Source organism: Protopterus annectens, chromosome 3.part0 (assembly GCF_019279795.1).
Source record: "Protopterus annectens isolate FY-2018-M chromosome 3.part0, PAN1.0, whole genome shotgun sequence".
In the NCBI taxonomy this organism is placed as follows: Eukaryota; Metazoa; Chordata; order Ceratodontiformes; family Protopteridae; genus Protopterus; species Protopterus annectens.
The window spans coordinates 1,918,746,853-1,918,768,860 of record NC_056731.1 but is presented as its reverse complement, the minus strand read 5'-3'; the positions used below and the strand labels follow the sequence as shown (position 1 = coordinate 1,918,768,860).

The 22,008-nt window shown below is 40.8% G+C and overlaps 1 protein-coding gene across 1 annotated transcript in view; it reads left to right on the top strand.

The window, feature by feature from the left end:
- The window catches only part of NBEAL2 (neurobeachin like 2), a 3,059,867-nt gene that overhangs the window by 1,407,342 nt on the left and 1,630,517 nt on the right, over positions 1-22,008 (top strand). The window contains exon 8 of the mRNA XM_044066003.1: positions 7,865-8,171. Coding sequence (XP_043921938.1) covers positions 7,865-8,171 — 307 coding nt within the window. The remainder of the gene's footprint in view (positions 1-7,864; positions 8,172-22,008) is intronic.

Genomic DNA, 22,008 nt, shown 5'->3' with positions numbered 1-22,008 from the left:
TCCCCCAACGTGGTATCACATTAAGATTCTCCAGTGGACGCTTTCAGTACAGTGGTCTGTCAGACGTCAACCCATTAGCTTCCCTATTTGTTTGACAGACATTTGCAGGGCACATGTAAAATGTTGTCTTTGGTCACCAAAGGTTATCCCAAGATAGTCTCTTTGTCCCTCTTTCTCCCAGGATCACAGTGACTATGGACATTTCCCATTTGGAGTGGGGGCACTGCATAGGAAAGATAGTCCAAGACACATGGATCCTCTTTTGTTGATAACAATGTATATACTGGGGAAATTGAGTGTTTTAGTGGACAGGTTGAGCAGGTCTATCTTCCTAGCTCACGAGCAGATTTTCTGTCCCTGGAGCCAACCATGCTGCAATGTCTATGCTACTTCTCACAAAATGAAATGCAGCAGGTTCTTCTCCCTGATCCCCCAAGGGTGGAGTCACCCAGTGGATGCTCTTCTCTGACCTTTGGACTCCTGTATGCCTTAAGCCACTACTCTACTCATCCCCAAATTCCCGCAGAAAGAATCAAAGAGGAATATCATAGTCATTCTCATTGCCCCATCATACCCTTGCCAGGTGTGGTTTCCCTTCCTATGAGCCTCACTTGGTGCATCCTCATTGGGTGCTGGACCCCGGTTCAGATTTTCTGTTTCATACAGACCCTCAAACTAACTACTTGGTTTCTACAGTTCCAGTAATGGGTAGTCAGTCCAGAGTTTTTTCTTCAATGATTCACATTCTTCATTTTAGAGACCACCTACCAGGAAAATCTACAAAAGCAAGTAGAAAAGATTGTCTGTCTCAGCCTGTCTGTGAAATGTGGACCATTTTAGGCTCCTCTTCATGCTGCTTTTGGTTTTCATGGCTTCCATTTTCATGCGGGAGTTAGCTCCTTCACTATTAAGGTCCATTTCGATGTGATCCTTAATTTTCATGTAGGAGAAAAAAAAATCACTCAATTATAGCCTCTCTTAGATTGTCCAAGGCATCTTAAGGGGCACTTTTCTTCTAAGACCTCTCCTTAGGGTCCCACTCCTCCTTGGCACATGAACAGTTTGCTTCAGGCCTTAACCAGTCATCCTTTTGAACCTGTAGCCAGGGTGGATATCAAGTTTCTTAGCTGGAAAACATTATTTCTGGTGGCAGTCGCTTTAGCTCAGAGCATATCTGAACTGCAGACATTGTCTTGCAAACCTTAATATCTTATGTTTCACAAGGATATTGTATCATTACAGACAAACCCATCTTTTATTCTGAAAGTGGCAACTGAAATGTCACTAAACCAATCTATCCCTGTGACTGTTTTCTTTACTAATTTTTCCAACAAAGGGCAGTATATGCTACATTTGCTGGATATGCATTGTAAGCTTTGTTTCTCTGTCCACTGTACCAAATATAGTAAGAAGCCAGATCAACTGTTTTTCTCCAAAGCCATATTGGAACAAGGAGTCTAAAGTATATTTATCAAGATGGCTGTCTGACTGCATCTCTCATGTATACAAGGAGAAGTGCCTTAATTTGCCTAGACCCATTAAAGGCCATTTGACCAGATCTGTGTGTACTTCCACTGCTTTCTTTTCAAGGTCATGTACTGATAGTTGTGTGGCTGCCACCTGGTCAGACATTCATACTTTCTTTTCTCATTACAAATTGGACTTTCTCTCCAGAAATAGGGCTGCTCTCCATACAGGTATCCTCTTGAATATCCTTCCATGAGACAACCCTCTAAATCTCTAGCTGGAGACTCTGAACCATCTGTTGAGAAACAGACAGAAGAGAAAATCTGATGCAAAAATTGTGTACTTACCATAATGATAGGTTCATAGGTTCATAGGTTTATACTAGGCTATCTGCCCTAAGGCATTTATAAGCCTAGCCCAAATTATTGTGGCTTATGAAAAAATACTGTGCCCATTAGTTTGTTGTGCCTCTGTCCAGCAGTGACCCAGAGATGATTCCCGGGGTAAACCTATGATCTCCCATCCACAGGTCTAGATTTCTCTTGAACAGAGTCAGCGAGGTGCTCTGCCTCACATGGACCGGGATTTTATTCCACAGCATAGGGAGTCTCTGAGTGATAAATCTATCCCTCCAGCACGCCCTATTTATATCCTAAGGTTAAAGTCGCTTGCTCAAGTGGTTCTGGTGGATTTGGATTTTTGAGGCGGAGCATGTCCATTAATTCCGGGTTGGACATGGCCTTGTATGTCAGGCACATGTCACCTCTGAGCAGACGGTATGCGACTGAATAGAGCTGGAGTTTCTTCAATCTGGCAGCATATGACAGATTTTGGAGTCCCTTTATCCTTTTGGTGAGGAACTTTTGGGGTCTCTCCAATTGCTGCAGATGTCGGGTGAGATACATCCCTAATGGGGCATTGTACATCATTGGTCTGATAAGTGAAGAGTACAGGGAACAATGACCTCACTAGATCTGGATGTGAATCCCTTCATGATCAGGTGGGCAATGTAGAAGGTCTTTCTAACCACTTTAGCAATGTGAGTGTCAAAATAAAGGCCACTGTCAACCTGGGTCCCCAGGTCCCTGATAACCTCTTCTGTGCTTAGTGGATTGCCACCTATATGGTAGCTTGGGGTTACCTTGTTTTTCCCGAAGGGTATGACTATACATTTTTGGCGCTTAACTTCAGGCCATGGCTCTGGCACCAGCTATCTGTTTCCGTGAGTCCCTTCTGAAGGATATCAGTGTCCGATGCACTTTCCACTATGGAATTTGCAGTCATCTGCAAACTTTGTCAGCCAAAGTCCTCCCATGTTGGCCTGTACTTCTGAGAAGTAGATGCCAAACAATAGGGGCCAAGGACCGCTGTGGGACACCACTTGTGACCGCTTGGAGTCTGACACAGCGCCAGCAACTCTAACCCTGTGGGTTCTGTCCTAGTTTGCAACCCATCTTGTGACATATGGGTTTACATTTAAGCTGGTAAGTTTTTCTACAATACCCGAGTGGGGTATTGTGTCGAAAGCCTTTGCAAGGTCAAGGTAGGCTGTATGGACTGCCTTTCCTCATCAATGGCCTTGGTGACTATTTCAAGAAGTCACCAAGTTCAAAAGGCATGATCTTCCCTTGACAAAGTTAAACTGGGTCGGGTCCAATGTCTGCAAGTCCCCTATATCTTTGTTTATGAGCTCCATTATGATCCTCTCCATAGCTTTGCAGACTAGACTTGTTAAGCTTATGGGCGTAATTACCAGGGTCCGTAGAGGCCACCTTTGTGGAGTGGGACCACAGTTGCCGACGCCACTCCTTGGGCACGATCCTGTGGTAAGGCTGAGATTAAACAGCTGCCTTATGTGCGGGTTTAATTCCTCATTTAGCTCGTAGCACACAGCCGGGGACACCATCCGTCCCATTGATGCTGTGTTTTTAGCTTTAGAGAGAGCAGCTTTCACCTGCGCATTTGAGATGTCCGGGAGGCTACACTCGGCTGGGATAGTTATCTCTCCTTTAGGGGAGAGGGGTGAAGTTTGCACTGAACCTGTCTGCCAGTATGTTGGCAATGTCTGTGGGTTCAGTGATTTTTGTATCATTTTGGACTAATTCTGAGCATATCTGTGAGTTTCCACCCAGGTTCCTAACATAGCTGAAAAAGGCCTTATGATTGTCCTTGAATCCATGGCAATTTTTCTCTCAAAATTGGCCTTAGTTGATTTTATGAGTGCTCGTATTTTTTACTAATAATGATCAGGGTGACTTCCCTTTTATGGATTTTGTTCTATCATGTAATAGCTTTCTCCTCTTATTGTAAAGTTTGTTACTGGCTGGGGTCCACCAGACTGGACGCTTGCCCTTTGTGGAAAGAGTCTTGGTTTTATTTGGGATTGCCTGATCCATGCAGTCCTGGAGGTGTTCATAGAAGGCATTTGTAAGGGCTTCCGCAGCTTGGGTTGTGGTTTCCTCTGACTCAGGGGCCTTGAAGGATACCACACCAGTCTTGAGTAGTGTGAAGTTTGCTTTAGAGAAGTTCTTCACTATGGTCTTTTTGTTTGGGGTGGGGCGGATGTGGATTTCCAGTGAGATTAGTTTATGATCAGATCTCACCAATGAGGGATATACTTCCGTGTGGAGCATTTTGTCCCCATGTTTGTGACAATGAGATCTAGTATATTTTCTCCTCTCGTGGGAACAGTGACTAGCTGTTCCATGGCATTTGAATTTATGAACTCCAGGAACCGTTGGGCTAGAAAGTTAGGGCTTGAGTAATGTTCCCAGTCTATATTCGGTAGTTGAAGTCACCCAATATGATGGTGTTTGGAGATACATTTATACCCTCCAGTGTCTTCAGGAAGGCTGTGTGGGGTTCCTGAGTTTGAGAGGGTGGCCTGTAGCATGCTACAATTTGTAGAGCAGTTTTGCCTATTGTTAGTTGCACCTGGATGGTTTCCAAGCTTCATGCGTTGCCACCAACCTGGAGGTGTGAGTATCCTTTATGAATATGGATACACCCTCCTTTTGTGGAGTGGTCCGGGTTTTGGGGCCGAACGCATGATATGAGGTAAAACCTAATAGTGCCGGGTGCTCTCAGGAGCCTTGAACCAGGTTTCAGTTACAGCACAGACATCGATGTTCTCCATACTGAGAAGGGCCTCGTGCATTTTGAGATTTAGACTTCTGGCATTGAGCAGCATTACCCTCAATTTCTTCCCATTTTTGTTTTCTAGGGTGGTAGGTTTAGAATTTGAGCCTTGCCTAAAAAGGCACTATGGGGTGGCAAGAGCCTTAGCCAATATCCTGAATCCCAGGTGACAGGTGCAAGCCGCCCCTTGTGAAGCAGCGTGGCTTGTCAAGCATGTCATCCCAGGCAGACAGACACTGGATCCCCTTTGAATGACACCAGACATTAAGCCAATTGTTAAAGCTGATCATCTTGTCTCTATATTGTGGCATCATTCTTGGTGAAGGAAGGATACTGCTCAGGGTTAGGGTCATACCTGCCTGGGCTACATAATCAGAGAGCTCCTCTATGTCTCTTTTCATGCAGTCCAGGGAGGTATCGCCTCAGGTCGCTCACACCAGCATGGACAATGTCTGTGTCATATTTGTACTTGCTGTGGAGTGACACGCATGCTTGTGTTATGTGGTGGATTCTAGCATAGGCAGCTTACTGTGACCCTCTCCTTGTTCAGCCTGGTGAGTGGGACGCCAGTGTGTCTGACTATGGAGTCACCTATGACAAGTATGTTTGGTGTTGTATTTGGCCTTAAGGGCTGTGACTGCTTTGCACACTGCTTTTGTGGTTTATGTGTTGCTTGTGGGGTGTCTTGAGGTAGCAGTTGTTTGGGTGTCTGCTTTGGAGGCCTCTGCTGTTTAGGTAAATTTTTACTCAGAGCCTCCGACTATGTCTTTGTGTGTTTATGTGTTTGATTCAGTGGAGTGGTAGCATTATGTGAGGCTGGTTTTGTGGTGTGTGTAGTTGCCTTCTCCTCCTGTCTGGTCTTGCCAGTCCTGAGTTGAGAGAGCTCAGCCTCCAGTTTGGCTAAATAGCTGCATCTCTCAAACAGTATTTGTGTTACGTGTGAGGAGGAGAGGGTTGTCTGTGTACATGGGGCAGTTATAACATTGCCTCAAGATTCCCAGATTCACCAGCTGGACCGAGAGGAGATTGACAACTGACCTTTGGACATGCTAGAATAATATTGGGAAATCCTTAATTGAAAACAAGGGCCAGTGGGGAGTGAGGGTGTAGTGCTTTTAATTTTTAGTGCTGACTTATATAATTGCTTTAGTGAGCAAGTGCCAGGTAACTTGAGTGCAATGTGATACAAGTAACTAAATGCAAAAACGACAAACAGTAACTTTCTTTCAAGTGAAACAAGGAAATAAGTACAGTAAGCAATGCAGATATCACTAGTGATCCACAGAAGCTGAGAAGTTATGATTAGGTGAATTAGCTTCCAGGGAAATAACAAGCAAACAAACAACAAGTATATAAACAAAGCTAGATTCAGTAGGCCTAGTCTATGCTAGAGCAAACAAGGTGAACCAATTTCAGTAAGATACAGTTCAAATATTCAGGCACTATAAACCTTTAACCAGAAAATTCCCAGCTCAGAAGGGCAGAGTCCAGCCTCTTCTCCCACAAGAGTGCAGTCCACGAACCTTCTTAATGTAAAATAACTGGCCTGAAGCCCAAGTGCCTAAACCAGAACTAATACACTTGGACACTGGGCTCTCAATCAGCAGTTCCCAACTTAGAAGGATGAAAGCTACCTGTCCTGCCACCACAGTGCTTGCCACAAACCTTCCTAATGTAAAACAACTGGTCTGAAGCCCAAGTGCTTAATCCAAAAGACTTGAATGATAGCTACACTTTAATCAAGTTACAACCAAGCAGTAATAAATACCATTGAATACTTTAGAGAATGTCTGGATTAGTGCTGAAGTTACACAAACAAAGCTAGATCCAGCAGGCCCGAATCCAGTCTATGCCACAGCAAACAAGGCGCACCAACTTCAGTAAGAAACAGTTCAGATATGCATGCACTATAAGCCTTTAACCAGAAATTCCCAGCTCAGAAGGGCAGAGTCCAGCCTCTCCTCCCACAAGAGTGCAGACCACGAACCCTCTTAATGTAAAATAACTGGCTTGAAAGCCCAAGTGCTTAAACCAGAATTAATACACTTTTAGAATAACAGACACTGAGCCCTCAATCAGCAGTTCTCAACCTAGAAGGATGTAAGCTACCTGTTCTGCCACAACAGTGCAGACCACAAACCTCTCAGTGCAAAACAACTAACTGGTCCAAGCCCAAGTGTTTAAACCAAAAGGCTTAGAATGAGTTACACCAAGCAGTAATAAATACAATTGAGTATTTTAAGATGATGCAAAAGTAAAAAGAAGTAGGTAAAAACACAAGTACAGTAAAAGCAGATGAAATTTTTTTCTGAACAAGTGCTGAGATCAAAGAAACAGATTTGAGTGCTGAAACTAGAAAACTGGCTAGTTACAAGAAAAAAAAAAAAACAAGCTAGATCTGTGTTGTCTGCTTCCATCCTTCCTCAACTTCCCATTCTCCTTTTCCCTTCTGTAAATTAGAAGCTCATTTTATTTCCTGGTTTCTGGTATGATGGTCAGATTTGTCACCTGTCCTTTTTTCAAATGCTCCTTAAGCTCCAGATGAGAATATAAGTGGGTGGTTATATCCATGATTCTGTTAGTTAGAGATGAGTTTCCACTCTTTGCGGAATTATGAACAAACTTGATATGAGGTAATGTTGGGGAGGGGATTGTGGGTAAGGGGAGGAGTCTGAGATTTGGATCCTAAAGTCTAGAGTTTCTGAAGACTGATCCAAGGTCATATCTGAAGATCCACTTGTTGAGGAAAGATAGAAACAGTCAACACAGATCTGTCGTTATGGTAAGTACTTAACTTCTATTTCTGGGAGGTCAGACAATCAGACTTGTTCTGAAGAAACAAAGAACTGTGTTACATTGTGAGAGGCAAGGGAAGAACTCAGGCTGTGTGAGACAAGTTGTTTGCCATTTAGACACCTAGCAGCAGACCAGTCCCTATCCAGTGGAGTAGAAAGACATGGATGATGAATATTTAATGTTATAGTAACTATCATTTCCAGTAGGGTATATATTGATGTATATAATAGCTGCTTACCAAATAGTATTCATTATTCCAGTTGCAGTATTTGTAAAATGTTCAGAGCTGTAGTGGAGGTTATAGTGAGAGGCTGTTGACACTGTGACATAACAGACCTTTACCTTCTAACTTGCTATACTTTCCAGTTCAGTTTAGAATGAAGACCGTTTCAGATTCTAAATAGAGTAGGGTGTTCTGAAACAGTAAGAGTACTACTAATTATACTTGTATTTCTTTCTTTAGAGAAATGCACTACTCGCCATCACTCCTCCTTTATTGGAGATCCTCATGTTGGTTCTTCGGAGCTGGTGCTACATGGGACATCATGACCACAAGGACCTCAGATTGCTGCAGCTGACCTTAAAGTGCCTGATTGAAATGATTCATATATTGCACGCAAGCAGTATGGATCAGTGGATGGTAGAAATCCGAACCATCCTTGAGACATATTTTCGTGTTTTGAATGCTGACCAGCCCATGGCCACTCTGAGGGATGATCCCAAATCCCATATGGAAGCAGGACTGATCACTTTGAAGATCACTATGTTAAGTACGTACAAAGGAAGACAGAATAAATTTATTTCTATTAACTCTAACTCCATTTCATGTACTGATTAACAAACAGTGTTGGATAGATTTTGTTTATTCATTCATTTTTTTTATTGAGTAAGTTAACTGATCATAATGCAGTGGACCTTCCTCAGTCATGACTCAGAGAAAATATAAAGAAAAACAGGCAATGCATCAGAAGAGAGTATTCCTATGTATTTTGCAAAATCGCATTAATTATCTGCATCTAGTAAAATGCATCAGTGTAATGTAGTAGGTGTAAAATATTTGTATTTGACAAAGAAAGCAAGATGATCTTGTAATAATTCTTGTAACTGCAGTACAATTCATTGTAGACCCTTGACCAAGATTCAAAAAGAGTTCCCTGCTCTTGAGAAACTGTCACAGCCAAAAGTAGACACCCCCCAGTGAAATGCTAGATTTGCTAGCTGTATGCATACTTCTCAACTGCCCAGTTTTTCACAGAATGACCAGATTTTTGAGTTATATTTTCGGTCTGTTCCTCATACAATTTGTGGTTTTCTGGAAAATTGCTGAGTACTAAAGTCAATAAATAATGACACACATTTGAGTTTTAGACTTCATATCTTTCAGAAAATTCATGCTAGCACAAATCCTGTTATTCTAGCAACTTTTTAAGTTTATAAGAGCAATTTTTAAAAACCTTTCCCTGTTTTTGGGTCTTTGTTCCCCCCATTAGTTTAGACTTTGCCCAGATTTCTTGGGCTAAGAGGTTGAGAGGTATGGCTGTATGTAAGTCACCATATGTCTTTTCCATTAAGGTGGTTTACACTAAAAATTCAGGAATTTTTAATAAGATATTTGATGAGAAAATGTAATCTGGAATGTCAGTTTTACTTCCAAGGATTTTGCCACATGTCGTTCCTGATTTAAATGCCAGCATATAATGCCTTTATCGTTAGATGGCGTTATACCTGCCCTGCCCCTGTATATGCAGTAACAAGAGATGTTGATTTGGCTGGTGAAGTAAAAATGATTTCTTACTTTTGCTCTAATGATGATTTGATGCATGTATACTCTGGACACTAGATTCACCGGGTTTGTATTATATTTTTGAAAGTTTCAAACATCGAACAATATATTGTCGACACCATATGAGCGATATTTGAAATTTCGAAAATATAATAAAAAAATAAAAATAAAAAACTATACTTACCTAAACGCTGTAGGCAGGGGGCAAGCCCCCCTGCACCCCCCACACTCCCATTACTTAAATATTCCTACTCCAAGATCGCACTGCATTGAAGTAAAGGGAAAATATTCCCTACGACGATTTCCGTGTTACGCTCGTGACGTTTCGACCAATTGGGTTCGCTCAATACACATTCACCATTTACAATTTTCGATCACGCGATAGGAACCCAGATTCACCTGGCCTTACAAGCATTGATGAAATACCATCTAGATGGAAACTGAGCATCTGCAGACTGTGATGAAAATTCTCTGAAATGGTGGATTTGCTAGCTGTGTGTACAATGCAGTCCATTAATTCTTCTAAGGGAGTTTGTAACACAAATCACTATGAATTCTGTTACAATATTTGGGTTACAAACACATTGAAGAATGCGTTTCTGCTCCCAAGGAGTTCAGCACATCTCTATGCTGGTTTACATGCCAACACAGTGCTTCCATTAGTAGACTGAGTGTACACCTCACCCCCTGTGCTGTAACAAAAATGTTTCCTTATTTTTACTTCTGATGAAATGAGAACCCAATAAAGACAAATTCTGAGTGTGTGCTGAATTCTGCCACCCTTGAGCAGAAGTTCTAAACTCACCTAATAATGACTATAACTCTACTTTTGACCATCTGATAAATTCTGATAGCCATGTAGGCCATTTGTAGGGTTTTATCTCCAGGTAGTGTGACTTTTAATAGCAAAGTTGTTTGGTCAGAAAAATCTAGATATTCGGTTAAACTGTTTCACCTTTAGGTGCAAAGGTAACAGAACAGCTGCATGTTGAATTTCTTACCATGAGTAGCTGGCATTGCAAAAAAGTACTGTCATTATAAGCCAAAAGAGTACAAGTCAAAGAAAATAAAATGCATGGGAAAACACAAAAGTATAGAAGAGAGTTGTAACAGAGCCTGCATAACTGAGATGTGTGAACCACCTAGGCAGATAGACATTTTTAAGTACAGCACAAAGTACATTTTTAATAATAGGATACTCACCATACACAACTTTTGCACTACAGAGGCATAATTGCAGACATCTGGCAAAATATATACACAGACTCATGCAGACTGCTGTGATGCGCCACCTTTGTGAAGAACTTACACACAGTCACTTACACAGAAAAGAGAGGTACGAATAGAGAGATGATAAGTGAACAAGTAAAGGAGAGTAGTATTGCTGGAATTGAATTCATCCTCAAGTCTTGGTGAGTACTTTCATGAGGTGGACCCTCTAAAAAATCTCACCAAAATGACACTGGTATATAGACTGTATTTTATATAGCATACATCAGAGACAGAAGTAGGTTAAAAATAAGAAAAATAGCTGGGTGCACAAGACCCAGGATACAAAAGTGCCCAATTCTGTTAGGCACACTGGTGCCAGGACTGGAAAAAAATGACAATACAGAATCCTCAAGACACGGAAACCTTCCTACAATGGGGCTAGTCCAGGCCCAGGGGGAGGATGGGCCCCACTGTTATAGAAGGAAGTAGCAGTCCAAAAACTGATACCGCCAGAAAAGATCCATATAGATCAGAGAGTGGACTATTGAGGATAAGAAAGAAATTATGTATTGCTGTTGTTGTGCAAGAAGCCCAGAATTTCCATTCAGAAGATATATGAAAAGATTAAGAGAAAAATTAGAGGAAAGAAAAATACTACCACAAGAAAAACTGTCAGAAGCCTCAAATGCAAATTTGTGTTGATTAATACAACAGATCCATGGAAAAACACTATTATAGACAATGAAATCTTGGGCTGTTTGGAAAAAAAAGTGACAGAGGAAGTGTGAAAATATAAAGAACAAAATCTAGAGACTTTTGAAAGGTATAAAAAAGAAATATGGACAATGGAAAGAAAGAAAGAAAGATCTGTTACGATGCAATATCTACGCAAAGGAGAAAGCCAAATTATTCAATACAAAAAAGGCAGCCCGAAAGATATTCAAAGAGAAATACAGGCAAAGGGATCCAGATATGGAAAATTTCACATTAAAAAATAAGATCACAAAGAGGGAATGTAGAACAGAAGATTAGTCAAGTAGAAGTTAAAAAAAAATAGAAGCCGAAGTTATGGAATACTTGCAAAGTAAAGGATTTAGTGTAGGAAGAGTAGCACAGATGTCACAGCATGATGGAACAATGAGTCACCAGAGTAAGGAGAAACAGGAGGAGCAGGAGTGGACATGGGAAAGAAAAAATGATGTAATATGGTGCAATATTTAAGCAATGGAGTAAGCAAAAATAATCAATACAAAAAGAGCAACACCGAAGATATATGGAGAGAAATACAGGCAAAAGCATCCAGACATGAAAAATTTTACAGTACAAAAAATAAGAAAACAAAGAGGAAAAGTAGAAAAGAGGATCAGAAATGGAGAAGTTAAAATGCATCCATAAACTTGTTAATGATTTCTCTCTACAAACTAACAAAAGTGTAATTGGCAAAATAAACGACAAAACACTCTCTAACCACTCCTCCCACATCAATTGCAATTCCAACAACAACCCATCCACTCCTCTATTTACATTACAACCAGTACCCACCTCTCTAGTTCGTAAACTGTTCTCAAAACTGAAACCATGCTCCCCCTCTACCAATGGCCTCCCAGCTGAATACATAAAACTTGCAGCAGATTCTATAGCTCTTCCAATTAGCATTCTCATTAACAGATCAATCTCTGAATCATATGCCCCACAGCTGTGGAAAAACTCAATTATTCACAAAGGCGGTAACACCAGTGATCTATCTAACTACCAGCCCATCTCCATACTTTCACCTCTATCTAAAATTTTAGAAAAGTGTATTCATTCTCAATTGCCAAAACATCTCACAGACAATAACCTACTTGCACCCACCCAACATGGTTTTCAGCTAGCACACAGCACAACAGCAGCCTTGCTGTCATGTACCAACACTGTATACAAAGCTCTTGATGCAGGCCTACTAACATCAGTGATCCTACTAGACCTATCAAAAGCTTTTGATACAGTGTCCCACTCAAAACTACTTTTACAACTTGAGACCGTAAACTGCTCCCCACACACTCTATCCTAGTTCTATAACTGTCTACACAACAGAAAATAATCTGTTAGATGGCAAAGTAAGCACACCTACTTAACAACACAGGCATTCCCCAAGGGTCTGTTCTTGGGCCCTTGCTTTTTAACATATTTATTACTAATCTCCATAAAGCATCTCTGCAAAGTACACTCATTTAGTAAGTAGACAATTTGACAATAATTACTTCCTCTAACATCTCAGATCTCTTAAAGTTAACACAAAATGCATTTACTTCCATCGAATGCTGGCTTAACAAGGGTTTATATTAGAATATCAAAAGATGTAAACACCGAATGTTTAAATGTCGAACTGTATTCAGCGAAAGCTGAAAATATCGAAGCAACAGAAAACCAAATTTTTTCCTAGGGAAAGAATTCGGTTATCCATTTCTGTTGCTTCAGTATTTTCAGCACTGTGGTGGAAAGTTATGGGTTGGGTTCAGGTAAGTGTGCAACTGAGTGTGGATTAGGTTAGTTAGGGTTAGGGCGCGGGTTAGGTATGTGTGCGATTTGTGTGGATGTGAGGGTTAGGGTGGGTTAGGGCGCAGGTCAGGTAAGTGTGCGATTGTGTGGACGTGAGGGTTAGGGCGAGGTAGGTGAGTTAGGGTTAGGGCGCGGGTGAGTGTGCGATAGTGACAGACCTTAGGGTTAGGGTTTGGGTTAAGGTAAGTGGATAGTTAGTGGTGTGTGTATAGTTTAGTGTAGGGTTAGGTGTAAGATTTTAGGTGTATGTGTGTGGATTGCTGTTTGTTTGGTGTGTATGTGATGTTCTTCATCCCACATTGCTGCAGTCCTAACACTTGGGTAGTCCCATATCCTCAGTCTTTTTGCCGCATGGTCCGATGCAGAAGCAGTAAAAGTGAATAACTGTATTTTAAACAGATGGGATTACCATAATTTGTGTATACCTTGTGTCTCTAAGAAGCGCAAGGAGTCCCAGGAGAAACTTTGATTTGTGGCCTCCCAGGCAGGCTGTAGGGGCTTCTCAAGTAACTGTACTCCTTCCTAAGGGTCTAGGCCCTCTCTTTCTGCTTCCAAGGCTTCTCCTAGAGGCAGGTCTAGTTTAGCTTGTGGGCTTCAGGTGCTGTGCCCAAGAAGCACATGCTCAAAATGGCAGAGGATTTAATTACTTTAATTAGAGGCTCTATGCCCCTCCTGAAAAGAGGATGGAACCTGTATTATGAGCAGGCTGATGTGTCTGAGTCTTGGCTGAAGACTTGCAGGAGTATTCTCATTATTCTGATTCTGATGTGGATGATTCTACTCCTTCTGCTTCTCCTCCTGAGGATTTTTCTTTTCAGAGACCCTTCACTCATGAGAGAGCATTTTAAAAATGAAGGTCAGGTTTCTCTTCTTCCAGGAAAGGTTTAGGAATTTTTGTTTTACCCCAGCATAGGCCTTTAGCTATACCTCCTGTTGTGAATGTGGTGGAAGATGTGTTTGCAGAGGCTTCTCTTAATCCTGATTCTTTGCCTCCTGCTGCTGTTAAACCAGATAGGTATTACAGGGTCTTTTAAGAGTCCTAGGGCAGACCCAGAAACTGTTAGCCAGGGGCCTAGGGTGTTAAGCTTGCTGTCAAGAAGATCGGTTCCCTGAGATAAAGGCAGGGGCCTTGGATAGATGGGGAAAGAAAGTTTATACTTCTTCCACTCTAGCCATGAGAGCTTTGAATTGTCAGTTTCACATGTTGAAATATCAAAATTATCCCCCTTCTCAGTTGAAATCTAAGGTTGATGCTCTGGCGGAAGGTATTGACTGTAAAGAGTTACAAGATTTAGTGCATGTTTCTGAACAGGTGGGTAAGCATTCTTTGCAATGTGGTTTTCATGTTCGCAGGCATGCCTGGCTGAGGGATCAAAATTTATCTGACCATGTTAAAACTAGGTTTTTGGATGCCCTTTGCAATCTGATGTCCTGTTTGGTTCTCCTGTTGAGAGGCAGTTTTAAAAAATGAAGACAAAGGCTAAGCTATGCAGACTGTTAAAAGATTTTTGCAGGTTCAGCCTCCAAAGTTTAGTAGAAATTGGCCTACTAAAGGGTGGGCGTATCCTTCTTATGATTCCCAGTCTAGGGGTAGATCTAGACGTGGGGGGGCAGAGGTCAGGGCTCTTTCAGGCCTAGAACAGGGAGTTCTCCTGCACAGTCTGCAAGTGAGGGCAGTCCTAAACAGACCCAATGACCACCTACCTTTTCAGCTGCCAGCATCTTCTCGCCTGGCAGCACCTTTGGGAGGAAGGTTGGCACTTTCAAAGAAAAATGGAGTTTGATTACCCAAGACAAATGGGTACTGGATATCATACATCACGGTTACAGGTTTTATTTCCATACCTTGCCTCCTTTCAAAGGCATGCCAGACATTCCTCCTCAACAAAGAATAGAGGCTCACAAGCAAATTTCGCTGTTACTCCAAATAGGTTCCTATGCCATTTTATTCTCGCCTGTTCCTAGTCCCAAAGAAGGGGAACACGTGGAGACCAATTTTGGATTTATCTGTCCTCAATACTTATCTGGACATTCCCAAGTTCAAAATGTTGACGTTGCAGCAGCTTTTACCTCTGCTGGGCAAAGATCATTGGATGGTAACTTTGGATCTCAAGGAGGCTTACCTTCATGTTCCTATCAGACTAAAGTGCAGGAAGTATCTGCCGAGCTGGGACTTCTCACTATCAGTTCTCTGCATTGCCCTTTGGCTTGTCTACTAGAGTGTTCACCAAAGTTCTGGCTCCAGTGATAGCTTCTTCAGGCTAAAAGGAATACAGATCTATCCTTATTTGGACGACTGCCTGATTCTGGCTCAAGGAAGGAAGAGCTTCTTCATCATTTGGAATATGTGATAGCAGTGCTAAGATGCCTGGGGTATTCTGTGAACAAAATAAAGTCCAGTCTAGTACCCTCTCAAGACATGTGCTTTCTGGGTGTGAGACTGAATACAGCATCCCAGATGGCCTTTTAACCCCGGACAAACAAAAGAATCTATCCCTTTACTTCCTTCAGCTATCTCATCAGTCGGGGACTGACTGCAGTCCTTCACAAGCTAGGGGTTCATGGCATCTGTGTTTTCTGTGCTCCCCCAATGCCAAACTGCATATGAGGAAGCTACAATGGTATCTCAAAATGTATGGACACAGCACTGCCAGGATCTGGACACTGTCATTCAAATAATACCTTGCATTCAAAAGGAATTTTTGTGGTGGGCTCAGGAATGTCACCTAAACAAGGGATTTTAACAACAGATGCCTCAGACATAGCTTGGGAGCTCATCTAAATGGAAAGTGGATACAAGACAAGTGGCCTGCCAGACTACAACATCTACATATCAACATGAAGGAGATGTTAGCAGTCCAGTTTGCATTAATAGCTCTTCCAGGGCAGGTGTTGATTCTAACAGACAACACAACTGTCATGTGGTACATCAACAAGCAAGGGGAACACATTCTTATCCTCTATGCAGGCAAGCACTGATTTTGTGGGAGACTGCTCTCAGTTTACAACTAAATCTTCAGGCAAGGTTTCTGCGGGAGCACAGAACTCCTTAGCAGGCGTGTTAAGCAGACAAATCATGGATCCCCACGAGTGGAAACTGGATCTTCATGTATTTCAGAAATTGACAGTGTCCTGGGAACTCCAGACATGATCTGTGTTGTTTTCCACTCCACCAACCCCCCCCAAAGTTTTGCACAAAAGCGGTTTCATCCCACAGCTTGGAAAGTGGATGCTCTTTCTTTCAGTTGGAAAATCTTCATGTGTATGCCTTTCCACCTCTGCCTCTCCTCCCAAAGCTTCTGAAGGTCAGACAGGACAAGCCAAGGATGATTTTGATAGCTCCAGATTGGCCTCGACCACTGGTACCCACTACTAGAAGTCTCAAATGAGGAAGCCTCCATGGCCTTTGCCTTTGATTCCACATCTGTTGTCCCAGGAGGACAGCCATATGCTCAATGTCAAACTTCACTCTCTTCACCTAACAGCATGGCATATTCTGTTTTAAACCATAAAGGGTCTCAACTTCCACAACAAGTTTTGAATGTGATTTTGGAAGCCAGAAGGCTAGTACAAAGGGAAAGTGTACGCAGATAAATGGAAGAGATTTTATTTTTGGAGTGCAGCTAAGGATTTGGATGTTTCTGAGCCTGATTTAAGTGTGGCTCTTCAATATCTTACTGAGTTATTGGACAAAGGTTTGTCCTTCTCTTCTATTAAGATTCATGCTGCAGCAATTTCAGCTCACTACGATTGTGACCCACCATTGTTTTCTCATTCTTTATTCAAGCAATTTCTTAGAGGGGCAAGAATATATAAACCCCCCACGAAGAGCTCCTACTCCTGCTTGGGATCTCAATTTTGTGTTGGAGAAACTCACTCTACAACCTTTTGAGCCTGCAGCTACTGCTGAGTTGAAATATTTGTCATGGAAAACTGCTTTTTTGTTGGCCATTACCTCTGCAAGAAGGGTTTCGAATTGCAGGCCCTTATGGCAGTTGAGCCTTTCTTAATTTTCCACAAGGATAGGGTATCTACTAATCCTTCCTTTATGCCTAAAGTGGTTTCTAGTGTGGCTTTAAACCAAACTATTCATTTTTTTATGCAAATCCCCAAACTAAAGGGGAAAAGATTTTGCACACTTTAGATGTACACAGGCAGTTGCGATATTATTTGGACAGAACTAAAGGGTTCAGACAATCTCAGCAGTTATTAGTTTCTTTTGCTTTGTGCTTTCAGGGCAAGCCCGTGTCAAAACAAACTATTTCTAAGTGGATTGGATTTTGCATTGCTTTCTGTTATTCCCATCATGGCAAAGAGATTCCAGCTGGGATTAGACCTCATTCCACTAGGGCTACTGCCACTTCAACAGCTTTTTTGAGGGGAGTGGCTACTAAGGATATTTTGGAGGCAGCCACTTGGAGTTCAGTGCATACCTTCTCTAGGCATTACCACCTTCCATTGTACTCTAAATCCAGGGCTGGTTTTGCCACTGCTGTGTTGCAGGGCATTTTGGCAGCTCCTGCTTCATTATAATTTAGCCATCCTCCCTTACCTCTGCTTTGGGATTCTACCCAAGTGTTAGGACTGCAGCAATGTGGGATGAAGAACATAGTACAGTTTTGTACCTACCATAAATGTAGATGTTCGCAGATCCACATTGCTGCAGTCCCTCCCTCCTTCCCTCTGCTGTTTGAGGTGGTTGTGTGGGTTGGGTTATCCATCTGAGGTATATTGCATTTTGTATATATTGTATATATTATACATATTTTTGGTGTTAGGCTAGTTGGTTGTTTAGTTGTGGTCTATGGGTTTTGACCTTTCTTTTTAGGGTCTTCTGACATCTGGGGCAAGAAAAGACTGAGATATGATGCCGGTCATGCGCATTTTGTACCCTGACGTTCTGATGTCAGTCACTCTGATATTCGGGCTGACCGAGGGACAGCGGACTACCCAAGTGTTAGGACTGCAGCAATGTGGATCTTCGAACATCTACATTTATGGTAGGTACAAAACTGTACTTTTTGGAACAGCAAATTTTTTCCCTAGGAAAAAATTCGCTGTTCTGTATGTTCGTTGTTTTTAGCTTTCGCTGAATACAGTTCGACATTTAAACATTCGGTGTTTACATCTTTCAGTATTCTAATATAGACCCCTTAACAAAGCTCAACTGCTACTTAATCCCAAAAAATCAAAACCTTTGCTCTTTACAACCAAAGCTCTAACTCTAAAAGAATACAGAAATTTAAATTGTAAAAACAGCCAAACTACTTGGCATCACAATTGATGACAAACTATCCCTTGAGAATCATATACTCAGCTCAGTCAAAAAGACCCATTTTAAGCTTAGCAAACTCTATAGGCATAAATGCTATTTGGACAAGTCTACCAAGTTGAAACTAGCTAATAGTGTACTTCTACCCTCCCTCCTCTATGGTTGCCCCATTTTCACTAACCTACGCACATCTCGCCTGAACAAACTGCAGTCGTGCTACTATAAAATAGTCAAGTTTGTCTCCTACATGCCAACTCGCACACATCATTCCCTGGCCATTAAATTTGCAAACTGGTTTGAGTTCCCTCATTACCTACATTACTCTCATCTTACTGTCACCCACAAACTACTAAATCCAAACTTCTGTCCATCCCTTCAAACTATAATACAAACACACACCCCTAAGTGGCATCTTAGGTCCTCTAACAAACAACTCTTAACCATAACTAAACCCAACAAAAGAGCTGGACAATGCCTCTATTCTCATGCCATTGCCAAACTTTGGAATGCGCTCCCTCTCTCTCTTACTCAACTACACTCTTTAAAAAGATTTAAATGTGCTCTAAAAGAACACTTTTCTCAATAACCTTGTCTGTTCTTGTAGTCATATGACTGAACCACCTTAAATGTTTTGGCCACTATACACTACAAATACTTTTACTAACTTAATATAGTTGCAATTTACACTGTCTTCGTATCCAATCTCTCGTGCTTTCTTTATTTCTGTGGCTGAATAAATAGAATTGATTAAACAGTATTCTTATTTATGAGAATATACAAACAGAATTACTAAAAATTGAACACACTGGGTTTATTTTCTTGTATTTTATACCTCTGTAATATGTATTTGTCTTGTATATCTACTTCAGTTTGTATTATGTAAAAATTTCTTGACTTTCAAAGTTAAGCTTATGTTATGTAAAAATTTCTATGATTGTATGGAGCTTTTCTCCTGGGCCTCCACTGAAAATGGGTCTTTGGGCCCAGTGGACTTTCCCGGTCAACAAATGTTAATAAATAATAATAAATTAAGGAAATAAATGGATTACCTGCGAAGTGAATGATTTAGTGTAGAAAATTTAACTCTGATAATATCACAGATAGAGCAATAAACACCCAAATTAAGGAGAAACGAGTGGAACAGGAAGCATCTAATCAGTTGCCTCATGAAGATACTTTGGAGCCTTCCGTAGGACACCAGTACAAGCGTTCAGTTGGAATTGGACAGCAAGGGAAGGAACAGGAAACTGTGGCAACTGTGACACAGTCAGTGTTGTGAAGTGATAGGCCAGTGAGTTCCCATACGAAAGAGCAATGGATGACACAGAGTGAAACTGAAGAGAAATTGGCACAAGAAGATGCTCTGGAACTTTCTATAGAATGCCTGCAGGAAATGGAGAACAAAGAATGTGCCCTCAATTTAGAAGAACAATGATCTAAGTGAAGGGTTACTTGATTTAATAGAGATGGAAAGACATATTAAGAGCAATGAAAGAAATAGACTGCAGAAAGTCAGTAAAACCCAAAAGTTAGTAGTTTGATAAAACAAATGAACACAGTAATTAGGACTGTCCGTAGACATTCATGCAGTATAACAGAAGTAAATCAAATGTGTTACTGTGCAGGTAAATTAATAGATACAATATTACCCCAAGAACACAGTGCAGTAAGAGAAAGGAAGGGGAGAAATTGAATGCCATCATGGAAGTATTGAATAGAGAACACTATAAAGCAGTTAAGAAAAGAGGTGTCACTGTTAGAAGAGTATAGAAGATGGAACAGATCAACAAAAATACTCAGACATGATAAAAGCAACACAGTATTATAACAGGTCAGGATCTGTCTTGTACTATTGCAAATAATAAACTAAAATATCAGCAAAGGCAGAAAAACTTAGGAAGGTATGTAGATAAATGTAAAGGAAAAGTACAAAATAAGCAATTTATTGATGACCCAAAAAAGTTTTATAGAGAATTGGAGAACAAAGCAAAAATAATTGAAACACCACCAAAAAAAGAAGAAATATATACATTTTGGAGATATCTGTAAAGATCCTTTGGAACATAACAAAGATGCTAAATGGATAGAAGAAGTAAAAGAAAGAATAAGAAGTTTAAATGTACAAGATATGAAATGGGATGAAGTAACGGCCAGAGAGATAGAAACAAAGTTAAGGAAAGCTTCTAATTGGAAAGCCCCAGGCCCAGATGTAGTACCTAACTACTGGCTAAAGTATGAACGTCTTTGCCTGAAGATTTAGCCATGGTTAAGAACTGTTTATATACGCACTCTGAACAGATACTAACTTGGTTAACAACAGGAAAAACAATGCTCCTACTGAAGCGCAAACTTGCAAGCTGTCCTAAAAACTATAGACCAATATCTTGCCTTCCGACAACATATAAAAACTATACACTGGAATTGAAGCGAACAGAGTTTATAGCCATTTGGAAGAAAAGTCAATCATGGCAATAGAAGAAAAGGGTAATAAAAGAAAGTCATATGGATGGGGAACTGTTAAAAGTGGAAGAATCTAAGTATGTTATAGATAGACTACAAAAAAGCATTTGACAGTATTCCACATTCATGGATAAAAGAGTGCTTAAAATGTATAAGATAAACCCTACACTGATCGATTACGTTACAGCGACTATGAAACAGTGGTAAACCACTTTGCAGTTAAGCCATGATAAAGGGCAAATTATTATTCCAGGGATAAAAATTCAAAGGGAGATATTCCAGGGTGACTCTCTGCCACTGCTACTATTTTGTCTTGCCCTTAACCTATTAAGCTGTCTGTTTAACATATTAGGTCATGGCTACAGTTTGGCCCCCAGAAAACAACAAAGTATAAAGACTTCTCATCTTTTTGTAGATGATTTAAAACTGTATAGTTCATCAGATGAACTGAATGCACAACTGCAAGTGGTCAAAACTTTTTCAGATGATATAAGAGTGTCCTTTGGTCTTGATAAATGTGCAAAAGGAACATTTAAAGCAGGAACGCTGCAGCACCAAGAAAACATCAGTTTGGGACAAGAATGTGATGTAAAAGAACTTGAGCAAGAGGGAGTGTATAAATATTTTGGAACTGATGAAGGATCAACAATAAAACATGAACAAATGCAAGTAAAACTTAGTAAGGAATATTTTAGAAGACAAATTAATACTGAAAACAGCATTGATATCTAGGAGCAAAGTACAAGCTATAAACCAATTTTCTCTTCCTGTCCTAACTTACAGTTTTGGAGTGATTGATTGTCCCCAAAAGGTGTTGGATAGGTTTGACAGTAAAACAAGAAGGATGCTTCATGCTCATCAAATGATTTATAAAAGTCAGTGCATACCAAGATTATATATTTCCTGTTCTGAAGGAGGTATGGGCCTCCTCAAAATTGATTACATGCATAGATCAGCAGTCATGAGACCGCATACATTTTTGCTGACCTCACAAGAGCCAAATGTAGTGAAAGTTTTGAAACATGAGGCGAATAAATCTAAGATGAAATCTAAGATAACTTCCCTGCTTAGTTTAGCAAAAGAAAATCGGCATCAATCAGGAAGGGAAATCAAACCAGAAGCAGATAAAAATCAGGCAGCAACTGAATGTGCCAAAAAACAGAAGAAAAAATGATAAGGCAAGAAATGAGGAAGATGCATAAATATAGTTGCAAGTATAGAAAACTCTTGGAACAACCTCATGTTGATTAGAATCAAATGCAGGAATGCTTAAGGAGAGGTAAATTTAAACTAAAAGATGAAAGGTTAATATTGGCAGCCCAAGATAGTGGACTACGTT